The following is a 25,952-nucleotide window of genomic DNA, read 5'->3' as shown; positions in this document are numbered from 1 at the left end:
AGAACAAAACGACAGCAACTTGTCTGTTCCCCTTCCCCCAATTCCCCAATAAAAATCTTTAAAAAAAAAAAAAAAAAGAAGACGACTTTCAGGGTATCTCTCCCCAATCTGCTCACCTAACCTGTATTTACTTTCTTATATGATGTGCTTGTACTCATATAAATTTTTCTACTTGTAGACCAATTCTCATCTCCTTCCCTTCTTAAGGACATCATCCCAGGATTGTCCTCTCTTGTCTGTATCATCAAATTTTTCTTCTATTGTATCATTCCCACTGGTGCACAAACAGGTTGTTAATTCCTCCCATCTTAAAAAGTAATAATAAAAACAAAACTTCCATAAGCTACAACCCCCTCCAGCATTTCTTAGCTCCATTTTGCAGCAAAGCTCCTTGAAGGAGTTGTCTATTCATTTTGTGGTCAATGAGTTTGTCAATTCATTCTCTTGCCTCTCTTTTTTCATGCTTTCTTGAATCCATTTAGATTTTTATCACTGCTCCCACTGAAATTGTTCTTGTCAAGGTTATCAATTAACTCCATGTTGTCAAATAGTGTATTCTTATTATTTATGGTAGTTATGCTCCATAAAATCACCATGTACATTGAACTGGCAAATTCTGAACAATTGCTCCCAGGGAAAATACAGGGTTAGGTTCCTGCAAACCTCTGAGCATGTTTTTTTCAACTGGTCAATATATAACCTTGTTTTATGCGTGTTTCTGTTTAAAGACACCTTATTTAAATACTACATTGTTAATTCATTAACACTGAACTCACAGTCATTAGCAGTACAACGCATGTCTGAATGAAACTTATTTATAACACATGTATTTGCCTTCTTGTACTTGGGCAACACTTCAGCCATTTTAACCAGCAAAATCACCAAAAAAAAAAAAAAAAGCACAAAAATGCAAAAAACATAGCACAAACTAGACCACAAAAAGGAGAATTGTTTCTAGAATGAGAACTAAAATAAGACAGAGCACTGCCTTGCTCGACCTCAGCTGGGAAAGTGTGTGTCAAGTGACTCTAATTTTTCACTACTCTGAGTGTGTCCACTAATGATCACAAAAGTGCTCTGATAATTGATTTTGGGGTTACAAAGAAATTTTATCAAGTAGGTGAATTTGCAAATACAGAATCCTTGAATAATAAGGATCAGCTGTGTAATACTTAATTTTTACTCCTCATTTGACCTACCAGCATTTTACAGTTGACTATCACCTCATTCTTAATTACTAAGATCCCAATTTCTCTTGATTTTCCTCTTACCTCACTGACTACCCTTTTTTAATCTCCCCAAACTCCAAATGTTAGAGAGCTCCCGTGTGAAATCCACTGACCTCCTTTCTGACTATGCTCACCCTATAGTAATCTCATCTATACTTATGTTAAATAGATATTATCCCGAAGCTCTTGGGTGTTCTATTGTTTTTCTTCCCACTTTTTTCTCTTTAAGTTTGGATAATTTCTGTTGACCTATCTTCAAGTTTATTGATTCTTTCCTTGGCTGTGTCAAGCCTACAAATAAGGTCCCAAACATACTCCACCTATGTCACAGTTTTTATTTCTAGCATTTTCATTTGACTCTTTCATGTATCCATTCCTCTGCCGAAATTTACCACCTGTTTATACATGTTGTCCACATTTTCCACTAGAGCCTTTAATATGTTATTCATTGTTATTTTAAATTCATTATTTGATAGTTCTAACAACTGAGTCATTCTGAGTGTATTGATTATTTTTATTTTTCAACAGTGGGATATTTTTTTCTTGCTTTTGTGTTTCATAATTTTTACCTGAGTGATGGTATCAGTGTAAGATGTTACTAAGGAAATAGTATTTATGCCTGAAAATGGGCACACCTCCTTTTCTACTAGCTATTAGTGGGAGGTGAGAGGGGCCAGGGGTTGAGTTAATCTATTCAGGAATTGAGCGGGGGTTTGGGTTTTGTTGTTATGATTACCTTAAGTGTACTACCAGTTTCAAATTCCTCTGGTGTGACCTTCCGCTTAGAGTGGAGTTTGGTTTGCCAGAGTTTTTCTTTTTCTCCCTGTTCTTATTCCACCCTCAGCTTTAGGCTTTGACGCCACAGAAACTGTGAGATAATAAATGTATATTGTTTTAAGTCACTATATTTGTGGCAGTTAGTTTTGCAGCACAGAAATCTAATACAGGTAGTATCACAAACTTAACAGGCCAAATTCCTGATTGCTAAAATCCCCTCAAAAAGAAAAGAAAAACATTCTCCAGTGTTGTCTATCTCAATAAATGGTAACTCCATTCTTACAGTTATTCAAGCCAAAAACTGTAGTAAATCTTGATTCTTTTTCTCTAAAACCCATATCAAATCTAAAAGCAAACACTGTTGACTTTATAACCAAATTATATTGAGAATCTAACTTTATCTCAGCACCATCACTGCTACCACCTTGGTCCAAGCTACAACTGTCTCTCATACACATTACTGTTAACAGCCTTCTAACTGGTTTTCCTGCTTCTGCTCCACAAAGCAGCCAGAGTGGTCCTGTGAAAATATCAGTCAGATGTTATTACTCAAAACACTCCAGGGCCAGCCGAGTGGCTCGTTGGTTAAGAGCTGGCTTGGGACGCCAGAGGGCCCCGGTTCGGATCCCACATATGAGGGCCAGTGACACTTCCTTCTACAGCTAAGATGCTGAACAACAGCTCAACCTGGAGCTGGGTTGCCGTGAGTCGCTGGCGATGGCGTAGGCTGCAGCCCCTGCTGTAGTGGGTTGCCATGGGCTACCGTGTGTAGCCAGCAGCCAGCATGAGCAGCCCTCAAGCCGCGGTGAGCAGCTGTCCAGAAACTGGCGACTGTTCTGCCTCTCCCAGGAAGAGCGCAATGATGGTGCCAACTTGGGCCAGTGAAGCAACATCCTCCACAACTAGACTGAAGAACAAAAAGACAACAACTTGTCTGTCCCCCTCCCCCAATTCCCCAATAAAAATCTTAAAAAACAAACAAACAAAAAACACTCCAGGGGTTCCCCATCTCACCCAGATTAAAAGCCAAAACCTCCCAGTGGCATACAAAGCCCACATTATTTGGTGCTCCCCTTCCTTCCACCCCAAACCTCTCTGCCTCATCTTGTCTCATTCTCTCCTCATTCATCCTTCTTCCACCACACTGGCCTCCCTGCTGTTCCTTAACCATGCCAAACACACATCAGTCTGAGTTTTACAATTGTTGGTCCATATAATGGACCAAGACTTCTCTTACCACCTTATATAAAAAGGCAAGTCCCGCTGTCCCCAGCAACAACTCCCTATCCCTCCTACCGTTTTATTCGACTCCACTGCACATAACTGCCAACTGATATCTGTTTTATTGCCTGTCTCCCCAAAACCAACATTTAAGTTCCATGAGAGCTGAGACTTCTGTTCACTACTATATTCTCAGCTTATACTAAATAACTAAATAAGTACTGTTGTATTAGATACTGTTCCCTTACAGAATTTAGAGTCTAACAGTCAAGCCACAAGAATATTTTGGATATAGTCAGTGATGGTATTTTAAAAATTACCGTAAAACTACTTACTACTTAGAAATGCATTTATGCCACCTCACTGTAGATATGCTTCTGAGGAAACTTGGAAAACATTCACATCTAACCAAAATAACTAAGATATATAAGCCAACGGAATTAAAACATTTTTGTGAAGGGCTCAAGTAATAGAAGGGTAACCAAAAGACTTCATCATTCTTTTCCCATCACCATCTGGAGAAGATACTGTTATTCTTCACAGATATAGCCAAATAATACAGAAGGATTCATAAAGCTTGAAGGAGTGACCCTTTAAGTCCTTGGTTCTCAAACTTCTTGGTTTCAAGACCCTTTGACACTCTAAAATTATTGAGGACCCTGAAGAACTTTTATTTATGTGGGTTTTTATCTATTAATATGTACATTTAAAATTAAAATAGAAATTAAAAAAATATTTATAGTTCACTTAAAAATAACAACCATAAATCCATCACATGTTAGCATAAATAACACATTTGCATTAATATAACTAAATTTCCCCCAAGAAAATTAGTGAGAGAAGTAGCACTGGTTTACATTTCTGCAAATGGCTTTAATGTTTGAGTTAATAGAAAATGGCTGAATTCTCTTACTGCTTCTACATTAAATACATTGCCATATGTTGTTTTGGTCAAAGTATATGAAGAAAGTGTGGCCTCACAGAGATACGTAGTTAGAAAAAGGACAGGTGGTTTAGTAGTCTTTTCAGATTAATTGTGGATATTCTTCTTTGCTACCAAATCAAAACTCGACAGGCTGTAGTCTCTTAAAGGTTGTATGCAATGTACAATCTGAACTTTGTGTGTCCTGTTAACATTCAAATTCGCTGGTTTATCTTGCACTCTGAATGGATCTTATACCCATACATGACTTCGTAAAACAATTTTGTAATTAAAAAGTCTGTAATTTGGGCTGGCCGAGTGGCACATTGGTTAAGAGCTGGCTTGGGATGCCAGCTCTGAGCAGCAGGGCCCTGGTTCAGATCCCACATGAGGGCCAGTGACACTGCCCTCTGCAGCTAAGATGGTGAACGGCGGCTTGACCTGGAGCAGAGCTGCCGTGGGTCACCGGCAACAGCAGTGGCCGGCAGCCGGTGTGAGCTGCCAATAGCCGCTGTGAGCGGCCATCCATAGGCCGGCGACCCATCTGCCTCACTCCGGAAGAGCGCAATGATAATACCAACATGGGCCAGTGAAGCAACGCCCTCCACAACTAGACTGAAGAACAAAGGGACGGCAACTTGTCTGTTCCCCTTCCCCGATTCCCCAATTTAAAAAAATCTTAAAAAAAAAAAAAAGTCTGTAACTACTGGGAAACTGTCAAGTTCACAATGATGAATACAAGTTTTCCAAATCTAATTTTTGCCCGCAAGTTCGAATCTTATCACTGGTGACAAATACTATCAGTTGTTTTCCTTGAAGTGGGTCAGGTACATGGATCAGACAATTTGAAATTTAAAAAATATCATCAGTTCTGCAATAGGCATGCCTGTCAATTTCAATCCTCAAATGAATATGCCTATTTTCCAGTTCAACAAAAATACTTTCTGTATTTCCACAATAAATGTATTGAAGGTGATTTACCTCCTGAAACTATTAGTCTGTTTCAAGTTAGCTCAACGAGCCACATAATTTTTCATTTTTCTTATGTAGCAACTAAATTAGTATGAATAAAATCTAAATCATGCAACACATGAAATGAAATCTACTTCTCCAAGTTTTGAGAAGTAGTTATTAAAAAAAGCACTAAATATACTTGATTTAAAAGAAAATAAAATGGAATGATCTTGATAGATACTTACTTATATAAAATTTAACTTCCATATATGCATTGCAACATTTTAGGTTTTTTTGCTTGGTTCTTTTTTTTTTTTAGATTTTTTTTTTATTGGGGAATTCAGGGATGGGAACAGTGTAGGAGAATGGGGAAGGTGAACAGACAAGTTGCTGTCCTTTTGTTCTTCTGTCTAGTTGTGGAGGGATATCGCTTCACTGGCTCATGTTGGTACTATCATTGCGCTCTTCCCGGCTGAGGCAGTCACTTGCCAGCCATTGGATGGCTGCTCACAGCTGCTCACGGCAGCTCACGCTGGCAGCCCATTGCAGCAGGGGCTGCAGCCTACGCCGTGGCTGGCGACTCATGGCAGCCCAGCTCCAGGTCTAGCTGTTGTTCACCATCTTAGCTGTAGAGGGTGCAGCGTCACTGGCCCTCATGTGGGATCCAAACCAGAGCCCTGCTGCTCAGAGCTGGCATTCCAAGCCAACTCTTAAGCAACATGCCACTCGGCCGGCCCCTGCTTGGTTCTTTTTTGAACACTAGTAATTAGAGATGTGAAACAACCGATTAATCTGCATACAAAATATTCCTAACTGGCTCAATATTTTGGCTGGTCCTTGCCTTACCTGTTGAGCAATATGAGAAATATGAGCTCCCTGAACTGTTGAACCAGGTTGCGTTGCTGTCTCTGACGTGCTACTCTTGTGGGAATCTTCCATAATCAACTGTAAGGTGGAAAAAGTCAGTTAAAAAATGCTTTCTGATCTAATTTTCAAAATCTTAAGACTTTTTTTTTTTATTTAAAGATTTTATTGGGGAATTGGGGAAGGAAACAGCGTTGAGTAATTGGTGAAGGGGAACAAGTTGCTGTCCTTTTGTTCTTCAGTCTAGTTGTGGAGGACGTCGTTTCACTGGCCCATGTTGGTATTATCATTGTACTCTTTCTGGGTGAGGCAGATCAGTCGCCGGCCACTGGACGGCCGCTCACGGCGGCTGCGGCCGTTCACGGCAGCCCACTGCAGCCGGCAACTCACAACAGCCCAGCTCCAGGTCGAGCTGTTATTCACCAACTTAGCTATAGAAGGTGCAGTATCACTGGACTGTGTGGGATCTGAATCAGTGGCCCTGCTGCTCAGAGCTCGCGCTCCCAAGCCAACTCTTAACCAATGAGCCACTCGTTGCCCAAGACATTTCTTAATATGCATACATTTTTCAGAAGAACAAGACAAAGCTCTTCTATACTATGGGCTGAGCTCAATTTATTCAGACTCAATATGTTCCCACAATTCTGCTCTGGTGAGTAGCAATCTAACTGTTAAGAGCTTAAAAATGGTTAAAAAAAAAAGAGCATGTGTTCCTAACAAGGTTTCCCGTTTGACTCCCACATGGGATGGTGAGCTATGCCCACCCACAACTAAGACTGAACACGGCACCTTGAGCTGAACTGCCCTGAGTTGCTGACGGGCGGCCAGATGGCGAGTAGACGCAGAGCTGAGCTAGGTGCGCCCTCCACAACTAAGACTGAAGGACAACAACTTGGCTATTCCCCTTCCCTAATAATCTTAAAAAGAAAAAAAAAAAAAAAGGACACATTGCCATTATCCCCCTCAAAATACTCCCCCTTGCTTCGAACATACTTATTCCATCATTCTTGACACTTTCTGAAGCAGTTCTAGAAGTCCTCTTTTGTGTCTTTGGTTGCACCTCGTGGCTACCTCGATGTCCTGAATCGATTTAAAATGTTTTCCTTTCATGGTCATTTTGACTTCGGGGAAGAGCCAGAAATCGCACAGTGCCAGATCCGGTGAATAAGGTGGATGAAGACACACTGTAATGTTTTTATTTGACAGAAATTGCTGTACCAGAAGCGATGTGTGACACAGAGCGTTGTCATGATGGAGGATTAAGTAAAGACATGAAAGAGAACTTCCAAAACCCCTTCAGAAAGTGGCAAGAATGACGGGATAAGTGTGTTCAAAGTAAGGGAGGAGTATTTTGAGGGGGACTAATGGCAATGTGTCTTTTACTTTAATAAATTTTATTTAAACAGTCACCGTATCTTTTGATTACACCTCGGATAGTCCCTTCTTCAAGAAAAGTGCAATGATTTTTAATCTATACTAATACAAGTGTAATCCCACAGAGTAAACAGACAGAATCAAAGATGGAATTATATATTTTACTATCTCTATTGAAATAGGCTTTTTAAACACTTCATTTCAGAAGACATAAGTAAGAATATAAGGCAAAGAAAAAAAAGTACTGCTAAAGCACTGAAGAAAGCTATAAAATATTTTTTTAAACCTTGTTAAATTACTAGAAATGATACTTTTCTATTTCACTGTGACTCACTGATTCCCCCACCTCCTAACAATATCAATAAGAAATCCTATATCTAACGGAAACTAACATTATCAACAACACAACACAGATTTCCCAGTAAAAGCTGCTACAGTCACCAAATAATGTTTTGGACATTTATTACAACCACATTTCCTACAGAAAAGAAGATAAACTGTTTGCTATGATTTTTTAAAAAGAGGAATCAACTAATCATTTTTCCCCCAAAATGAAAACAGCTTTATAGTTTTATATAATTATAAACAATACATACTCTGTATTTCTTAATGATGTTGTCAGAGTATAACCTTTATTTGTTCACTTATTTCTAGCTATTATTTTACAATTGAGGTTAACAATCTGTTTAAAACTAGCTCAACGTAAAATAAATTTTATGTGTAAACAAAGGCATTTTCTGTAAAAAATAAAGTAAACCCAAGGCAGCAGCTGAAGCTTAACATGAGATAACCCTAAGTAGGGCAGAATCACAAGCGGGCAGTACAACTAGCTTCAAAATCAATGGAAATAAATTTGGGGAGCTGAGAAATCGCAGCAGGCTGTCATCTTGCTGACATATAGAAAATATAAGTAAAGGCATGGCATTTTTTAGAAAACTTGTAAAAAAAACACACTAAAATAAGAGCTTTTAAATATATCTCCTGGATTCCCTAACTTCAGGCTCAAAAAATTGTCATGTATTGCAGATCTCACATTAAGATGTGAATGCAAGACCTGAAGCCAGAACTGTTTTACTCCAAAGTCCATGTTCTTTTATTCTAGGAATATGCTCACATTCCCAACTTGTCTACTTGGCAAATTTATACTGTTTTCAAATTACATCCTAAACATGATGTTCCCGACTTAATGCTTCCACTGCACTTTGTAGATAATTCTAATGAGGTTACTTAATACTCTGAACTGTGTTTATTGGCATGTCTGTTTCTGCCTGGTCTTAAGGCACATAGGACAAGGCTTGTATCATGTGAATGAATGTATGCTCTGTGCCCAGCAGAGGCCCTCATGTATACAGTAAACAGTAAACAGCAACAAATACAGTACAGCGTTCTCATTTGATGAATGAAGAGGGTCTTAGTTTCCTCACCTATAGGAGATGTTGAACTATGAAAAGCTTAAGGGCAAGGAGTCTTTTGCTCACCATTTCCACAACTGAACTTGTGATTACCCCCTCAAAATTGCACCTATTAGTCACACTGAATTTTCTTTCAGATCTTCAGCCTGCCTTGCTTTCTTTCCTGTTTAGAATTTCACATGTGCTATTCCCTCTGTCTGAAACACTATTCCCCCCTCTTCATGTGGCCTATTCCTATGAGTAATTCTTCAGGACAAACTTTCATGACTCCCCTAGACTGGTCTAAAATTTCTGGCTGTATACCCACAGTACATGTTCCCCCTCTTCTCAAGGCACTTATCACAACACTGTAATTGCCTGCTTTCTGTCTCTCCACCAGGATGCAAGCTCCTGGGAGTCAAAGACCACATCCTATTCCCAATATAGCACTAATACCTTGCACATTTATTACTGCTGAATATATCAATGGGTTAAGTTGGGTTTACCTACTTAAAACTGATAGAAATAATGGTTAAAGAAATATCTTTAGACAATTACTTCAACCTGGCTTTAGAAACAGGACAAGATAACAAAACACCCTACTTTAGAGTTGGAAATTCCTTATAAATAAATAGGATGACATGGGTGGGGGGAGCATTTTTAGATAGGACTACCACCTACTGGTGATATAGTAATGTTGCACAGATATACTGCAGACCAAACATAACCTTAAAGGATAATAATAACAGAACTAACACATTCATCTTTAGGACAACAGAATTTATTCTAATTGAGACAATGAAGTAAGTGCACATTACAAGTCTATAGCAAAAACAGCATATTTCTGATGGTAACAAAATTCTCAGGATAAAATGTATTTTGCAAACTGTACAAACTTCATCACAAACGAGCCCAGTTTGACAGAGATGTTTACCAAGTCTACACTGAAAAAGCCTCAGGAGCAATAAAGGCTCCCAATGACTATTATTAGCCCACTGCTCCTAAAAAGCTAACAAAAATAACTAGACATTATCTAACATCTACAATAATTTTAAAGAGCTTAAGCTGCAAGCTTCACAGCGTAGCTGACGTTGTGAAATACCATCCTCAGTTTTACGATACAGGTGAAAATAAAAGCATGTCTCCTAGGTTTGAACGTCGGTCCAGAGGTAAACCAGACGAGAGCATCTGTCAGTCCACACTCTCCTTCCTCATTCATCGGCTACTTTTCCGTTATTGTTTCGTGTACTTGTAGCTGCATGAATATCTCACTGTCTCCCCACTCGAATGTAAGTTGCGTGAAGGTAAGGGCTGTTTCTGCCCTCGCCCGCGCGACCGGGCATCCCGAGGGCTCCCAGTGTGCGCATCCGGGAGGAATTAATCGGTCTCCCGCCCCGCTTCGCGGGCAACGCGCGGACGCCAAGGCCACGCCGCCCTCCCCCTACTCCCGCCCCAACCCCGAGACCTTCCACGGAGGGAACTCGCCTAATACCGCGGAGGAGCGGTTTCAGAGGCGAGAGCTACCCCGCGGCAGGAGGTCTTAGGTTTTATTTTGACTGGGGGATGGCGGAAGGAGGGAAGGAGAAGCAGACCGATAACTAAAGAAGCACAGCGCAGCCAAGGCGCGAGAACCGGAAGCGCGCTCGGCCGGGGGACAGCGGGCAGGCCCTCCCCCTTCCGCCGCGCGCCCTCTGCACCCCTCCCCCGCTGCTGCTGCCTGCACGCGACCCCCACCTGGCGCGCGACCCGGCGCGGCGTCCCCTCAGCGCCGCGTCCCCGTACCCTCCCCTTGCCCGGGGACTCGGGAGCACTTCCCACCCCCGTCCCCCGCTTACCTGTGGCTGCCGCCTTGCCGCTGTCCGGGGCGGGAACTTCCACTCCCCCCTCCCAGGTGGATCCGAATTCACTATTTCCCCACCCCCTCACGCGGCGGGGGACGTGCCTCCCTCTCAAGCGTCTGGCGGGGGCGGGGAGAATTAGTGTCACTTAGCCAACTGTCCTAGGCTACCGTTTCCGCGGCAGTCAGGGCCGCCAGCGGCGGCATGATCTACACCAGGCCGTGGGCGGGTAAGGGAGGGGGGCAAAACTGAGTAAGTGAGCGTGGGGGTGAGGTTAAGGCGGTGCCTCCGTGCGGGCCGCCGTCTACGTCATCACGTTGCACACGTGATACGCCGCCATCTTGTGCCGCGTTTCCTCGGGATGGCGAGTTGCGCTTGTTGAGTGTGTTACTGAGACGAAAGTTGGTGAAAGTTGCCTGCGTTTCTTTCACTTCAGCTCTGCCCGCACTCCTCCCACACGTGTGTTTTCGGAGGCCATCACCAGCTTGGTGGTGTCAGGAGGCCGATCGGTGTTGGGCAGCTTTCATCGCTTAGTGGCATCGCTCCTAGCTTAGCTCCTGCTTGCTCTCGGGTTGGGTGATCAGGCCCAGAGCTTTGTCCCTGGCCTTGACCCACCCACGCTTCTTGTAGAGAGATCTGACTTAAAGCATAGAGGCTTGTCCTCAGCTTCAGTTCACCCAGACTTTTTAACCTCATAAAGTTGTGTTAAGAGTTGGATCGTTTATCCCACACAAAAGGATTTTCTACAAAGTGATTAAACAAACGTGAGGGTAACGTGTCACGCTGAAGCACAGATTTACCCCAACTGTTAAAACTTGAGAAAAAAGTTACGACGGAGTGTTGTAAAATGAAATGCTACACCATCATTTTAACACATTACAAAAACATGAAAATATTTTTTAATGTGCCTACCTTTCTGGAGGAGGGATTATGCATTATTCTGCATAATCCCTTTATCCATTTCCTTGCAAAATGTTCTTTTATGGCTTTGTAGTGATAATAAACAAATGATAAAGGATCTTTTAGTATGTTCTTGACAAAATAAAAAGTTCCAGAATTTTGCTCAAATTTTACTAGTTTCAGAGATCTCCAATGTAGGAAACTGATTTAGTATATAGAGCCCCTTCCTGGTTTTGAGCTGTAGAGCCAGATGATTTAAAGCTCAAGAGTTACTGTGTGCCAGACACGTCGAAGAGCCCACAAACGTTTGGCCATTGTTATTCAGCAAACATTGACTACCTATGAAAAGCTAAAACAGGTCAACTGGCCTTATTTTAGATTTTTGATTAGGCAAATTATCCAACCTCTCTAAGCTTGTCTTCTTATCAAAATTAGGAAAAGTATAATATTCATGTCCCAACATTAAAGAATTAAAATGTCATAGATTATAGGAAAGCAAAGTGCCCTATCAAGGTTCCAAGTGCGGAAGAGGTTCTCGGACATCAACCTGTCCAGTGTCAGTTATTCTGGAATCCGGAAGAACATTAGTGCCTGGAAGGATGGTTCTGTTTATTCTTCCTTGGAATACAGAATGCTTAACGAATGTTAATTAGTAAAAGAGGGACAGGGGAACTGAAAAATGTTACCATAAAATGAAACTAAATTTTACTGAAACCTTGAAAATGTGCATGGACTGCCACTTCTTTAGCTCTTCTTCCACCTGTAAAGTGCCTTAAGTCTAAATCAGATATTATACGATGCAACACCGCCACTCACAAATATTCCCACCATCCCTGATTCTTTCTCATTAAAGTGTCACAAGCTGTACCTACGTTCTGAACCTTGAGGAAGAACTAAATGAAGACAAAGTCTTGGCTACCATGCACACTGTTCTATCTGAATAGTAACAGTTTCATAAACCAGATGGACAGGTCTTTGACTTCAGAAGTGAGGCAACAAAGAGAAACAAACCTAATCATCCCCCTCCCGCCCAGTAACCTTGCTTTGCCAATTATTCCTCATTGCTATATTTGGAAACTTTCCCTCTCTACTGGCTTTCCCAGCACAGGAATATTTTATTTTTTCCAACTTTGAATAGCCTCCCCCAAGCCTATATCCCTTTTGTAACTACTATCCCATCTCTTTTCTTTCTATGTGCAGATGAAGCTTCTGGAAAGAGTAGACTCTGTTCAGTCACACCTTCCATTACTCCTCTCTTGAACGAGTGTTCTGTCTTCTGCCCCCATAGCTGCAAGTGAAATCAGCTCTGACCAGTCACCCGTGATTGCCTAGATACCAGATACAGCGGATGCTAGCCAAGCCCCATTGTACTCAGCTTCATGGTAGCCTCTGGCATTGTTGACCACGCCCTCCTCTTTAAAACACTTCCTGCTATTTTCAATGCCCATGCTTTCTTGGTTTCACCCCTATCTCTCTCGTTATTCCTTCTCCCTTTTGTATACTTTTTCCTCCACCAGCCTTTACATGCTGTTGTTCCCCATGGCTCCCATTACTGATCCTTTTCTCACTTTACATGGCAATATCATCCACTTCCATGGCTTCAACCATCACTTTTAAAAGAATGTCTCCAATATCCAGTTCTTGCCCAGAGCTGTCCTGAGGCAGAGACCTAAATATTCAGCTGCCTGTTGGATCCCTTCACTTGCATGTTCCAAAGCACCTCAAATGAACATGACCAAAATTGAACACAGCATCTTCTTTCCCAAATCCATTCTTTTGTTCATTGTCTTGGTAAATGGACCTATCTAACTCCCCAAGTCAGAAACCCATGAGTTACTTTGAATTCCTCCTTCCTTACCTTGAATACTCAATGGTTGAAATCTGTCTCCCAAATTTGCACACATTGCCTCTTGTCTCCATCCTGTCACTCACTACCTTGAAGTGTTCTTGCTCAATCACTGCCAGTTATTGCAAATACCTCCCAACTGGTCTCCCTGCCTCAGGTGCAACCTCCCTTTCCCTACTCATACCAATCCATTTTCTATATGACTACCAGAATAATCTAGATTTCAAATATGAGCATGTTATTCCCTTGCTATAAATCCCTCATTTGCTCTCTTTGGCCTTCTGGATAAAAGTCCAAAAGTCTTAGCATGATAGAGAAGGCCCTTACTGATGTATCCTTTACTCAAGCCTCCACAGGTAACTCTTACTTTTCTTTCTTCAAACCCTACATCCCAATAATTGCAGTTCCCAGAATACACAACAGTCTTCCTCCTTGTTGTCTTGATCTTACCTGGCTATTTTACCCTTCAAAACTCAGATCTGATGTTACCTTCTCAAGCATGTATTCCTCACTATTTTCCCTTTGTTGAATTAGGTGTCTATCCTACCTGCTCTGACAGTCCACCTCTACTTGTAATCCTAATATGTTTTATTGTTTTCCTGTATTTCCTTGAGGGCAGGGACTTGAAATTTTCCCTAACTTCAGTTCTCATTGTAGTGCCTTGTGCCTAGTGGGTTGGCATACAATAAATCTGTGTTAAATGAAAAAACGTTTTCAGCTGCTTAAATAGCTTGGACCATAATTCAAGGACCAGTTTGAGTCTGAGAACACCCACAATTTGATGGGTTCCCATTAAGTTTCTTGAAACCAGGAAATGGAAGGGAAGATGAAGCATTACTTTAGGGAAAGCTGAAATCCAGACCAATTACAGATTAGAAAAATTAAAATTTACAATCAATAGTTTAAAACTACCAACTGCCATCTGGGTAGGAGAAAAATTAAGCTATAATTATTCCCAACTAAAGGCCTCTTCTCAGTTTTCAAAAAGACTCTCTATTGTTCCTTGATCTGGCCTCCTTTTATGGCACTGATTTGCTGTGATCTCTGTGTTCATTTTCCTTAGACCACTCTAGCTGTTTTTGGGTCTTACCATCTGAAGTTAAATTTAAAATTTATCAATTCTAATTTATCAATTCTCCCAATGTGTGAAGCATTAAACACAATCAGGCATCAATATTTATTAACACAAGACAAAGGAAACACATTCAATGAGTTAATAGAACACTGTCCAGCCAGATGTTAAATTTAAAAATGTATATCTAGTCTAATTTCAAATAAATAAAAAAAAACCCTTTATACATAATTACACAGTACTATAGTTTGAATTTGACACCGGTAAATATTTTGACAGAAAGTAAACAAAACAGCATTTAGGACTAAAAAATTATTCTTATATCTTTACACTCTCTTCCTCTGGACAAATAACATGGCCCATCTATACCTAAACCAGAAATGTATGATAAAGAAAAGGCCTATTGTGTATTTGGAGTACTGCAGCTTCTTGCTCCAAATACTCTTGCTTTTACATCAAAGCAGACAACAAAAACAACACTAAGGCATAGATTATGTTGGAGTTTGAGGGTGAGGTGTTAACTCCTCATTGCTTTAGTCTAAAGGATTCCTGGGTGTTCAAGGAAAGGAATTTATTTGGCCAAGATATTGAGCACCATGCCTGGGGCTGAGACCTTAACCAAAAACCTAAGGCCTCAGGCCCTTTGTTGATCCAACAAAAGCATTAAGCAAGCATTGCCCAGGGACTATAAAGTTAAGGAGACATACACAGATGACCTATAGACAGGTAATGGTCCCTAAACAGCCTGAGGCAGCACAGCTTCCTAAGGAAAGAACTTGGTACTGAGGGAACCAGGGCATTTATGAGGCGGGAAGTAGACTGTGGGTTCACTGATGCCCATTAGCATGCTGGTCTTTCCCAGGGTCTCACTGATGCAGGAGATGGCATTTGTGCAGCTCTAAGAATCCCTAGGGCCTAGGAATTTTCCTGAGGCAGCCCCTTTCCTGATCTACTTCAGTTACTTCTGCTGAGACGCAGAAAGAGGCTCAAAAACTTTCAGAAGAATAGATTTCTCTTCACTGAAATAGGGGCTTGCTATTAATTTACTTTTCATGGGCATAAAAATCCAGAGAGCATGTTCTCCAGAGTTTTTGGCAAGGCTATTTCTATCAATAACGGTCTTTTGGGCCTGTCTTAAGAGTCAGTTTTACCCCCAAAGGTTCTACTTAATGCGGAAAGAGTAACAGCACTGTGTCAGCAAGACACAGTGCTGGGTCTTATCCAAGTCTGCAACAGACTAGGTGCAAACACCTCTAAGCTAATGCCTGGACTTTCTTCCCCTTCTAGAGGTATTTTACCAGTGTTACTGATAAACTTCTCAAAGACACATCTCAGTTTTCTTTCTTCCACAAGCATATTCTGGCTTTGGGGGATATGCAAAAGATCAATAAAGCAGCCACATGCCAGAAAGCAAAAACTAAAGATAAATCAGAAGCCTGAGGAATGATAAAACTAGATAATCAGCCTCTAAGTAACTGGGAATGGGCCACACTTTGAGATGAATGGATTATCTTATTTGAAGGAATGAGTATAGACCTGTGCTGTCCCATATCGTAGCCATTAGCCGCATGTGGCTACGGAAAAATTGACATATGGCTAGTCTGGACAGAGATGTGCTTAATACACTTCGGATTTCAAAGACTTAATTAGAAAAAAATGAAAGTAAAATATCTCCTTCATTTTTTATATTGATTCCACACTGAAATGACAGTATTTTTGATATATTGGGTTTAAATGAAATAGAACAATTTTACCTGTTCTTTTTTTACTTTTTAAAATGTGGTTACTAGAAAATTTCAAATGACTGATGTGGCTCACATGATCCTTCTAGCAGAACCCTAACTTGTATAGTAAGAATGATCGGAGCAAACCTTAGGATAGACTCTGCCTATATAGCTTGTGGATTATGGAGATCAAACTATTTACTCCTCAGGGTCCCTTGTTTTTATAGTGAATCAGTAAGAACTGTTTTAAGAAAACGTACTTTCCAAATAAGCAGGCTGTTTTCTTAGCAAACCAAACCATTGCTAGTCACTGGGATTTCTTGCCCCAATCTAAGTGCTTTTTTCTGTACATCCTAGAACCTCTCCCATCACGTGTAAACTAATTTCATCCAAAATGTTGAAAAACAGATCTGGAACTGGAAAATGTCTTGAGGTCTGCCCTCTGTGGAGAATGAGTTGGGAGGAAAAGAGGATTATGTAAAAGGGAGTCATATAGTGGCTTTGAGTCACAGACTGTGTAAGGGCAGCCCCCCAAGAGTGCTGCCATGGTAAAGGTCTGGTCTTTGCATTATAAACCTTATTTTCAGGGTAATTACAAGTCTTAAAAATTGTTTAAAAACATATTTAGTTTACATGATGTTACAGTGGGGTAAATAATATGTATTATTAAAATAGTCTAAATAAATATTTACACAATAGGTCAGAGTGGGTCAAAGAGAACCATTCTGATTTAACATGTTAACTCTGTTCACTTTGATTTTTTTTTTAATTTTAAAAAATATTTCTGTAAGAAAAAAATAATAAAATTCAACTATATTCAAATATGAAGTATCAGACCAAAGAAAGGAAACCGAGCCGGAGGCCAAACTCAGTCCCAGGCTCAGTCCACTTGGCCCGGGCACCACAGTTATTTCAAAAGAGTTTCTTGCATACATCAGACTTCCCCCATTTCAGCATAAGCTTGGCTATTTTGGCAACCCAAATCGGTCAGTTTTGAGATGTCTAGTTAGTTATGTGGCCTTACAGTTTCAAGTGACGTTGATCCCACTGCCCTCCCAGCCTATCATTCTTGTTCTTAAAATCCCAGCCGTCATGAACTGGACGAAGAGAGGACACTCTTCAGTTTTTAGAAAAGAGAAGCCATATGTATAAACTGCAGACACAGTTTACCATAGGCCTGGAAAAAAGAGGAAATTCTAAATTCTTATGTAGTTACTCTTAGTTTGAAAGACAGTTTCAACACTGGGGGCCAGAGTGAGTTATTGTGGTTCCTTAGAATAGGGTGGGATCTAATTAATCTTAGCTTTTTCAAAACATTTTGATTTTTAAACTGAGATTTTTTTCAGCCTGTAGAAACAATTTGAATTCTTAAAAGCTTAAGCTGATTCTAGGAATGCAAGCTTTAAAAACAAACATAGGCAGCTTTAGGTTATAAAATTCACCAGCCAACAGAGACATAGTACAATGTGCAGCGAAACCTGCAAACAATTTGCACTTTTTAGTTACCTATTCAATTACACTGCATTAAGAGATATTGAAATTCTCTCAAAGTAGAAAATTCTCTACTTTGGTTGTTATAACTATACAAGCCAATTCTTCAATTTTTTTCTTTCAGCTAAGTTATGTGTATTCTTATTTACATGTTTAAAACACTGGTCAAAATGTTTTACAGTCAAGAATTATACATACAAAGTAATTCTCATATTCAGTGGGTTATCCGATTTGCTCATGAGTCAACTGAAAGTAAGCTGAGTAGTTCCATGTTAACAAAACCTGCAGAATATCTAGCTACAGTAAAATGACAAAATACAGTACAGAGCGGGGAATTGTGTAACTTAGACTACCCCCTTTATGTGAATTCATTAAACTCCCTTACAAAATTCTAAAATGGCATTAGATAAAAATACAGGTATATACAACAGATGAAAAATATGTAACATGCATGTAATTGCTTTAGTAACGTGCTGCTCACGCTATGTCAAAGCTCATGACTAATAGCTTGTTAACACTTTTTTCATTTGCTACCACAGAATTCCCCTTTCCTGTGTCATGTGATTGCAGAATCCCACAGGATGAGATGAAGGATATCATGTCGCCATCTCAGCTTATTTCACATCATTTGAAAGCTTGCTCCTAGTCACGGGTCTTTGGTCCTTGTGGTTTTGCAGGGTGGCCCCCTGTAACCTCCACAAGGCTGGTTACATGTTATAAGCCACATAGATGGGGTCTAACTGGTCAGCTAGGAAGCTGTCACGGAGGTGCATCCGCTGCTTCTCTCCTCTGGAGTTGATAGGGATAACACCTGGGTCCACCACAACCACAACGCCCACGATGAGGTAATGCTCTTCCAGGACCACGTTTGTCACTAAAGGAACCAGATCCAGGGCTTCCTGTTCAGAGCCACACAGTTCCACAACCACCACAAGCAAGTTGGTCCATGTGAACACGGCACTGAAATTTCAATGACATTCAGTTAACATGTCATCACACTTACCAGTTATCTGTTACAGTATCTGCCCAAGACTTAACCCCATTTTCCTGAGAACTTGGATCTAACCTGACGGCTAGCAGCCACGTCTGTAATATACAACCTTGCCCTGACGATCACAGCTGACTAGCTGAGCCGTCCCAAATCCTTTGGGGGTTTGGAAGTGGGATTGAAAGTGGTTAGCTAGTTACCTGAACTGAGGACATGTGAACCTGAAAGTTCTGGGGTAGCCAGGTGTGCAGAGAAGCACAGAGAATGGCTCTTCAGGGAGAGGAGAAAGAATGAAGTAGGTGCCCACATGGCTTTACAAAGCAAGAGGGCAAGTGGTTCCTGATGGCCTTGCTTCTACCTTTCCTGAGATCCAGAGTTAGTCAGAGACTTTTAGGGATCTCTGAAATAGCCAGGTATTCTTTCCATTAACTTTCTCTTTTGCTTATTTGTTTGTTTGTTTGTTTCTGTTATTTGCAACCTAAGAGCTTTGACTAAGATAATATTCTTATACCCAACAGGAAGAGAGTTGGCCTTGCCTCATCTAAGCTTAGTGTCTCACACAAGTGTCTCTCCCGTTATGCCATAAAAGTGCCATAAGGTAGAAAAGTCGCCTTATGTTGAGTGGGGTTGCTGGGTTAGAAGGTATGACCTGACAAACAGCCCAATGATTAAAGAAAAATGTACACAATATTTGGTTGCATTAAAAGTCGGATGTCTAAAATTAGAGGGTAATCATGGCATCTAGCTTCTCTGCATTATTTTTATACCTCATGGGCATTGTTCAGGTCTGGGGAGAGACTCCAGCCCAAGAGAGAACATTTTTAGACAAAGAAATATCTGAAAAGCATGAGCAACCATTAAAATAACTGTGGCTAATTAGCAAGGGGGAAAACAACAACAAAAAAACAATGAGTAAGGATACGTTGATAAAAATGTAGAAAAGAAACTGCATGAATTCTGTATTGTCAAGAACCCAGAATGAAAGCCAATAGGAAAAAGCTATAGTTTGAATTTTAAGTCAACGTGAGGTTAGATGATCCTTTCTCAGGGTTAATGTAGGGGACTTCCTGCACTGAGAGGAAATGGATGAGATAAAAATAATGATCTTTTTCATCTGCTTACTATTACAGTTTACACACACATTCTCATCCGATTCTTCCCATAGTCAGGAAGTGACAGAGAAAGTATTTACAGATGACAGAAGCAGCCTACGTGGGAGAGCTAAGCTCTTAAGCTGGGGTTTTTGACTTTACAGTCATAGTTCTTTCCACCACACTACACTGACTTTCTAGACGCAGATGATCGGTTAGATCCCTTCCAATGGTAAGAGTCTATCATTTAAAAGGGACTTAGCCCCACAGTGGTTCCTTAGAGCCTGTCTCAGTGTCTCCACGGCCTCGTCTGCCACAGCAGATGGTGCACCAAGACAAGAATCAGCCTGTTTACTTTCTCATTCCCTTGGAGTTCTATGTCTGTAGGTGGTACCTGGTACAGATGGTTGACTACTTAGATCAAGTTAACTTGATACTACAACTAAGGTGGGAAGCCTATTGTGTCGGGGAATTTACCATTCAGCAATGCTCCTGTGGACCCGAGACACGGAGGTCTCGATATCGATTGGGTGGTATCTTAATCCTCTCAGCTCCAGTGTCTCGTCCAGGGCGCCCACCACATATAAGGCGTCATGACGCTCTGACAGAAAGAAAAAGAAATTTGGTTCATTAGACACATACTGAGTGTGATATGATGTTGGAGTTAAGAGCACACGGTTCAGACTGCCTGCCCTGTTACTTGGCCCCATCAATCACCAGCTGTGCAATTTTGGGCAAATCACTTAAGTCTCTGAATCCTGCTTCCCGCTCTGTGAGACAAGAGAATGGCTGCTACGAGGGCTAAATGAGATCATCCATGTAAGGTAGTTTATATGATGCCAGGTACATTGTAAGTGCTAAAAAATTCGCTATTATTGTTACTATTATTATTACTACCGTGTTTCCCTGAAAATAAGACCAGGTCTTATATTAATTTTTGCTCCAAAAGATGCATTTTATTCATTTATTCATGTACAAAAATCTACCTTTATTCAAATACAGTCATGTCTGGCTGATGACCTTAACTGGGGCTTATTTTGAGGTAGGGCTTATATTACAAGCATCCTGAAAAATGCTAGGGCTTATTTTCCAGTTAGGTCTCATTTTTGGGGAAACACGGTATGTGCCAAATGCTGGGAGACAAACATGACAAATCACGATTCCTGCTCTGGGTACTTACTGTCTAGTGGGGGAAACAGACACAAAGGCATCCCACTGTAACGTGGGAAGCCCAGTGACAGGTGTGTGCATGAGGTGTGAGAGGAACAGAGGGTACCCCCCGAGCTCTGCTCAAGGGTTCAGGGGAGGCCTGGAAAAGCTAAGTCAGGCTGACTTTAAAGGGTAAGTAGGAATTAGCCAGATGATGGCTGGGGGAGAGGAAGGGGGAGGAGAGAGAGGATCTGAGACAGAGAAGAAATGAACATGTGTCATTGTGTCTAGACATCTTTAAGGAATCCAGGCATAAGAAGTAGGAGTATAGACTATGGGGAGACCAGTTCTGGTTATGAATAGAGTTGTAATCTAGCTAGGACATCACAGAAATTTCATTTTAAAAAAAGATTTTATGCACACACTCTATATACAAGGTTACGTAGTTGATGTCTATATAGATACTACATTTTGAAGAAGAGATGATGTTGCTAGGTCTACTGAATGCAATATTTTCAGGAAAAGGTAGATTTCTGGAAAATTCAGCAAAACAAAGTTCCAGAAGCTGCTGGAGAAAGAAGGATAATGAGGTCTCATCATACAAGAAGAGCTTATAAAGACTGTAATAACACAACAACAGAAACACAGTAGCTAATGACTAGTGAGTGCTTTCTATGTGCCAGGCACTGTTCTAGGCACCTAAATGTATCATGTAATTTAATCTCACATCATTTCCACAAGGCAGGAAACATTATCACTCCCAATTTCCATGTAGCAAACCCAGAGGTTCAGTGATTGCTTAAGGTCACACAGCAAATGGCTGGGGTAGGCTTCAAAACCAGGGCCCCTGGCAAGGGATACCTCCCTCTTCTCCAGTATGTTATCCTGTCTCCCCAGGAAATATGGAGAAACTATGGATGCTGGTCGGTACGGAAAAGCTGCAAGGAGCTAAGGAGAAATGGCCTGGTTTGATTCAGCCTTTAAAGTCCAGTGAGTTATTGTATCGGTTCTTGATGGACACGATGCAGTTAAGGTTGGGTATTTTTAAATGGCCATTCATGCCACTAGGAGGACGGGCTGAAGGCAGACAGCAGTGAATCCATGACTATCAGCTGGGCAGCGGATGACTGGGGGACTGCTTACACCAGAGCCCTGCCCAGCAGTCCTGGATCCAACATGAGACACTGAAGGGACGGAGGAGCACTTCGGCAAGGCTGCTCCTCTGCACTGATTCCCTGTCAGCGATTAGGGCTGTTCCTCCTACTCCCAACCTGGTATGCAGGAGCGGGAGAGCTAAAAGACAAAACACCTGTCCCAGGAGCTTGTTCGGGGGGATGTGTGTTCTGCCAGAGGCATTCACTCATCAGGCAATCTCTGTGACTGCAATTGTGCCAACCCACAGTTCACGGTGCTGACGTGGTGCCCTGGGTGCTTACCTCCTAGGTACTTCTCAGGGGCAAAGTCTTACTTCAAATGAATATGAGTTTCCATATGTATCTAAGAGTCGTAGACAGGAATAATTAAATACACACTCTCCACAATGCAAAGGCAGGCTGAGGTCGGCCAGCCAGTACTGCCAGCTGACATGCAACGTGGGACAAAAAGGGAAGAGTTGGTGTGGGAGGTACCTCCAGTGGCTGCCGTGAGTTCGGTCCGGCGAACGAAACCAAGGTATCCTGTCCGAGCCCAGAGTGTCTGAGCAGCATCCCCAAAGCTGAGGCGAGTGTTGAAATGATCAGCTTGTAGAGTCTCACTATCGTAGATGGTGTAATAGCCGCTGGCGGTATGTGGACTGTTTACCCAAATCTACAAGAAAAGGGTATTGGTCATATTTCATCAGGAACATATACTGTGTGTCAATTCATCTCAGGACAGAAGATTTTAGTATTTAAATTTTGTTTTTATATTAACAACACAACTGCATTTCTTGAAATACTTGAAATGCACTGAACAGTGAAGTAAGTGGTTCACTTATATGCCTTATTTCCATCAATCCTGACATATGTGGCATGACAATGTAGGTCACACTATTGTTATTCCCATTTTACAAATGAAAAAACAAGAAGTAACTCGCCTAAAATGCAGAAACTAGGAGACTCACACCCAAGCCTGTGTGGCAGAGGCCATTCTCTTCACCACGACGCCACACTGCCTCCCCTCCCTGGCTCGTTTTTCAGAGTCCCACAAAGGTATCAAGGGATCATTTCTGTGCTTCTGCAATTAAGGTGTGAAGCCCTCAGGGACACAATGCAGGGTATCTGAGTTTACCATGTAAACACAGAAGGAGCTAACAGTGGTGACGGCACTAGTATGTATTGAGAACTCATTATGTGACAGGCACCGTTTCGTGTGCATTACAGATACAAGTATTAATGCACTTAACTGTCACACAATTCTACCACACAGGTGCTGGAGGTGCAATTATTATTTATGGATGAGGAAACTGAGGCCTGGAGAGGTTAAGTAACTTGTCTAATACTGAGAAGTTGGTAAGTGGCAGAGCCCAGGTCACCTGCTCCTGTACCTACAATTCTCTCAGAGAGGGGCATGATGTAACATCAATGTCCCTCAAAGATTTGGGAGAATAACAATTAAGACTTTAAAAAGGTTTTTATACTAATGCAGCAATGGATACATTTTGGAATAGAATATAAAATTTGCATGAATTTTAAAAATTTAATATTGTGGCTCCTTAATAGGTAGAAAGAGGCAGGATTTGCCCATTTTCGTTTTCAGTTAAGGGAATGTCATTGGACAAATCTGGAACTAGTTCTAGTTTGGGTGCCTAAATCTTTTCTCTCAATCTCCCCTTCTGTCCATTTCAGTCTCGTGCCTTATGGAGAAAGATTAAATAAAACTCTTTTAAAAGATGAAAATTCAAAATGGGGGAAAAGCTAAATCCACAGTTTCACTGACTTATAGAATATGAACCCTAAAGTTTTTCACTGCTGGCTTTTCAGAGTCAAGGTGAAAATTATACTTACCTCTCCAAGGTGAGAGTCTCCAACAGGCCCTTTGGTCTCGGGATTAACAATAACCACTTTCACTCCAGGTAAAATCTAAGAATCAAAGGGGAAAAACAAAGACTCAGTTTAATCCAGTGACCTCTAGGGAATGCAGTTACCTGCCCTCCCCTCCCTAGGGAATGCACAAAGGCAGGAGCTAACTGGGATGGCATTCACAGGATCATCCTCAGGTACAAAGCAGAGGTACAATACGACTCATCCTCAAAAATAAACCAGGGAACCAACCAGTCAGCTACCTTCTCTTCAAAAAGAAGCGAAACTGCAGACCAGAACCGTAACAGTAAGAATCTGTAGAATTACTTAACCTGTAACTGCCCTTTTCCATCATCTATCTTGTTACTGAAATGATGGCAGTAAAACCCCTTAAAGCAGAAAGGGCAGCAGGAGGCATCTCCTGAGAGATTCTGCTTCAGTCTACGTTAAGTGCTAGAGTTAGAGAAACTGGACGAGTAAGAGAGGACCCAGTGGCAGCTTTGCAGGAGGATGGAAAGACATCACATGCCCAGGATCTGCCTCAAGAGGGAAAAGGGAGAAACAAGTACTGGCTGAGAGGATGGCTCAAGGCCTCTCTGTCCCCGTTTTCTGTACCAGTTTTCTGTCCCTTAAGCTCTTCTCATCTTGGGTTTCTAGAGTATGCAGTTACCTGAGAAACCCTGCAATGATTATCTGGTTTCATACATCTAAAACCTCGAGGAAGGAAGAGAAAAGGCCATTCCCAATTGTCAGGGCCAGGCACAGTGCTAAAGCTCCTGAGGTGCTCAGCCATTCGCTGAGGCAGATGAAGATTTGATAAGGTGGTAAGATCAGGCCAAGTCCACTCTGAAGAGTTTAAATGGAAGAGTGAACCTGGAGTAAGCTCCCCACAGGGTTGATCCACCACTGGATAAGATAGGCAGGATCCCTTGTCCCTCCCATTCTTTTCCTCTGCCTTTCAAAAGTCCTAGAAGGGATTCTGGGGCATCATCACTATCCCTTCAAAGGGGTGAGAAATTTGAAAGCTTATGCTGATCTTCTAGCTCCCTTAGTAAACTGTTCCAAGCTGTTCTAGAATGCCTGTTCCCAACTAGGATTGGGAAACGTACTCCCCGATGTGATGGTATTAAAAGACAGGGCCTTTGGAAGGTGATCAGGAGCCCACTTGAAGGGGATTAATGCCCTTCTAAAAGAGGCCCAGAGACTTCCCTCCCTCTTCCGCCATGTGATGGCACAGCGACAAGGCCATCTATGACCCAGAAATCCCTCACCAGGATCTGCTGGTGCCTTGATCTTGGACTTCCCAGCCTCCAGAACTGTGAGAAATAAGTTTCTTTTGTTTCTAAGCCACCCAGTCTATGGTATTCTGTTCTAGCAGTCCGAATGGACTAAGACACTAACTAACTCTCTCCTTGAACATTTTAAAGCCTCATTCTAATCTAAGAAATCTTATCCCCACAGATAATCACTCTCCAATATCTTTAATCTCTTCCCCATTTTAATTTCTCTTTGAACTATAAATATGTGTATGTCTTCCCTAAACCACACCCGCTATCTGCCTCCCTATTTTTCTCCTTGTCACATTTATAAAGATAGAACTGGCTCTTTTTAAGTGTTGCTCATCTCTCTACCTTGAATATAATGAACACTGAATTTTGCTGGTTTGTCAAATAAGAATAACATGTCAGTCAGATTTTGAAAAATCTACAGAAATTCAGAAAGTTCAAACCAAATATTCTTCTTATCTGTGTACCCATATGAATTTGAAAGTATTGGCTCAGTTGAAATTGTTATCTCCAGATTTCAATTAAGTCTTGCCCTGGGTACTAATATGTTACATGGTTTCCGGTTTCTTTAAAAGGAACCAATTCTTACACAGGCCGCCTTCCCAACAATGGTTAACAGAACAAATTACCTTTCCAGACTCTGAGAGGAGCAAACTCTGGGGGGCACCCCGTTCCACAAGACGAACCCTGCGAAAGAACAAGGTTTACTACATATGAGTCTTTTAAAAAATGATTGCGCCACATCTACATCAGCTGTATACTGACTTCCCAGGACCTCTGGTTTGTCCCTCCTTCTCACGCTATAGCAGTTTCTCAAACTCAGCATTGCTGACATT

General features: G+C 41.4%; 2 protein-coding genes across 10 annotated transcripts in view; both read right to left on the bottom strand.

Moving 5' to 3' along the window:
• Nucleotides 1-10,842, bottom strand: part of ATF1 (activating transcription factor 1) — a 49,558-nt gene extending 38,716 nt beyond the window's left edge. For 2 of the 5 annotated variants that reach the window (XM_019662292.1, XM_019662293.1), the window contains exon 1: nt 10,568-10,829. Coding sequence is in view for 2 of the 5 variants with exons in the window: in XM_019662294.1 (XP_019517839.1) it covers nt 5,950-6,042 (93 nt within the window). In the remaining 3 variants the exon portion in view is untranslated. Of the gene's footprint in view, nt 1-5,949; nt 6,049-10,567 lie in introns of those variants that run through there. The other 3 variants (XM_019662294.1, XM_019662290.1, XM_019662291.1) reach the window with 3 other exon arrangements.
• Nucleotides 10,843-16,157: 5,315 nt separating this feature from the next.
• The window catches only part of DIP2B (DIP2 acetate--CoA ligase B (putative)), a 209,428-nt gene continuing 199,633 nt past the window's right edge, over nt 16,158-25,952 (bottom strand). For all 5 annotated transcript variants that reach the window (XM_019662250.1, XM_019662252.1, XM_019662251.1 and 2 more), the window contains 5 exons: nt 25,746-25,803; nt 23,816-23,890; nt 22,460-22,637; nt 20,160-20,283; nt 16,158-18,563 (listed from right to left, as the gene is read on the bottom strand). In XM_019662250.1, the coding sequence (XP_019517795.1) occupies nt 18,311-18,563; nt 20,160-20,283; nt 22,460-22,637; nt 23,816-23,890; nt 25,746-25,803 (688 nt within the window). In that variant the 3' untranslated portion in view covers nt 16,158-18,310. The remainder of the gene's footprint in view (nt 18,564-20,159; nt 20,284-22,459; nt 22,638-23,815; nt 23,891-25,745; nt 25,804-25,952) is intronic.

The sequence above is a fragment of the Hipposideros armiger genome, unplaced genomic scaffold, assembly GCF_001890085.2.
Source record: "Hipposideros armiger isolate ML-2016 unplaced genomic scaffold, ASM189008v1 scaffold_371, whole genome shotgun sequence".
Classification (NCBI taxonomy): domain Eukaryota; kingdom Metazoa; phylum Chordata; class Mammalia; order Chiroptera; family Hipposideridae; genus Hipposideros; species Hipposideros armiger.
This window is presented reverse-complemented; position numbering and strand designations above follow the sequence as displayed.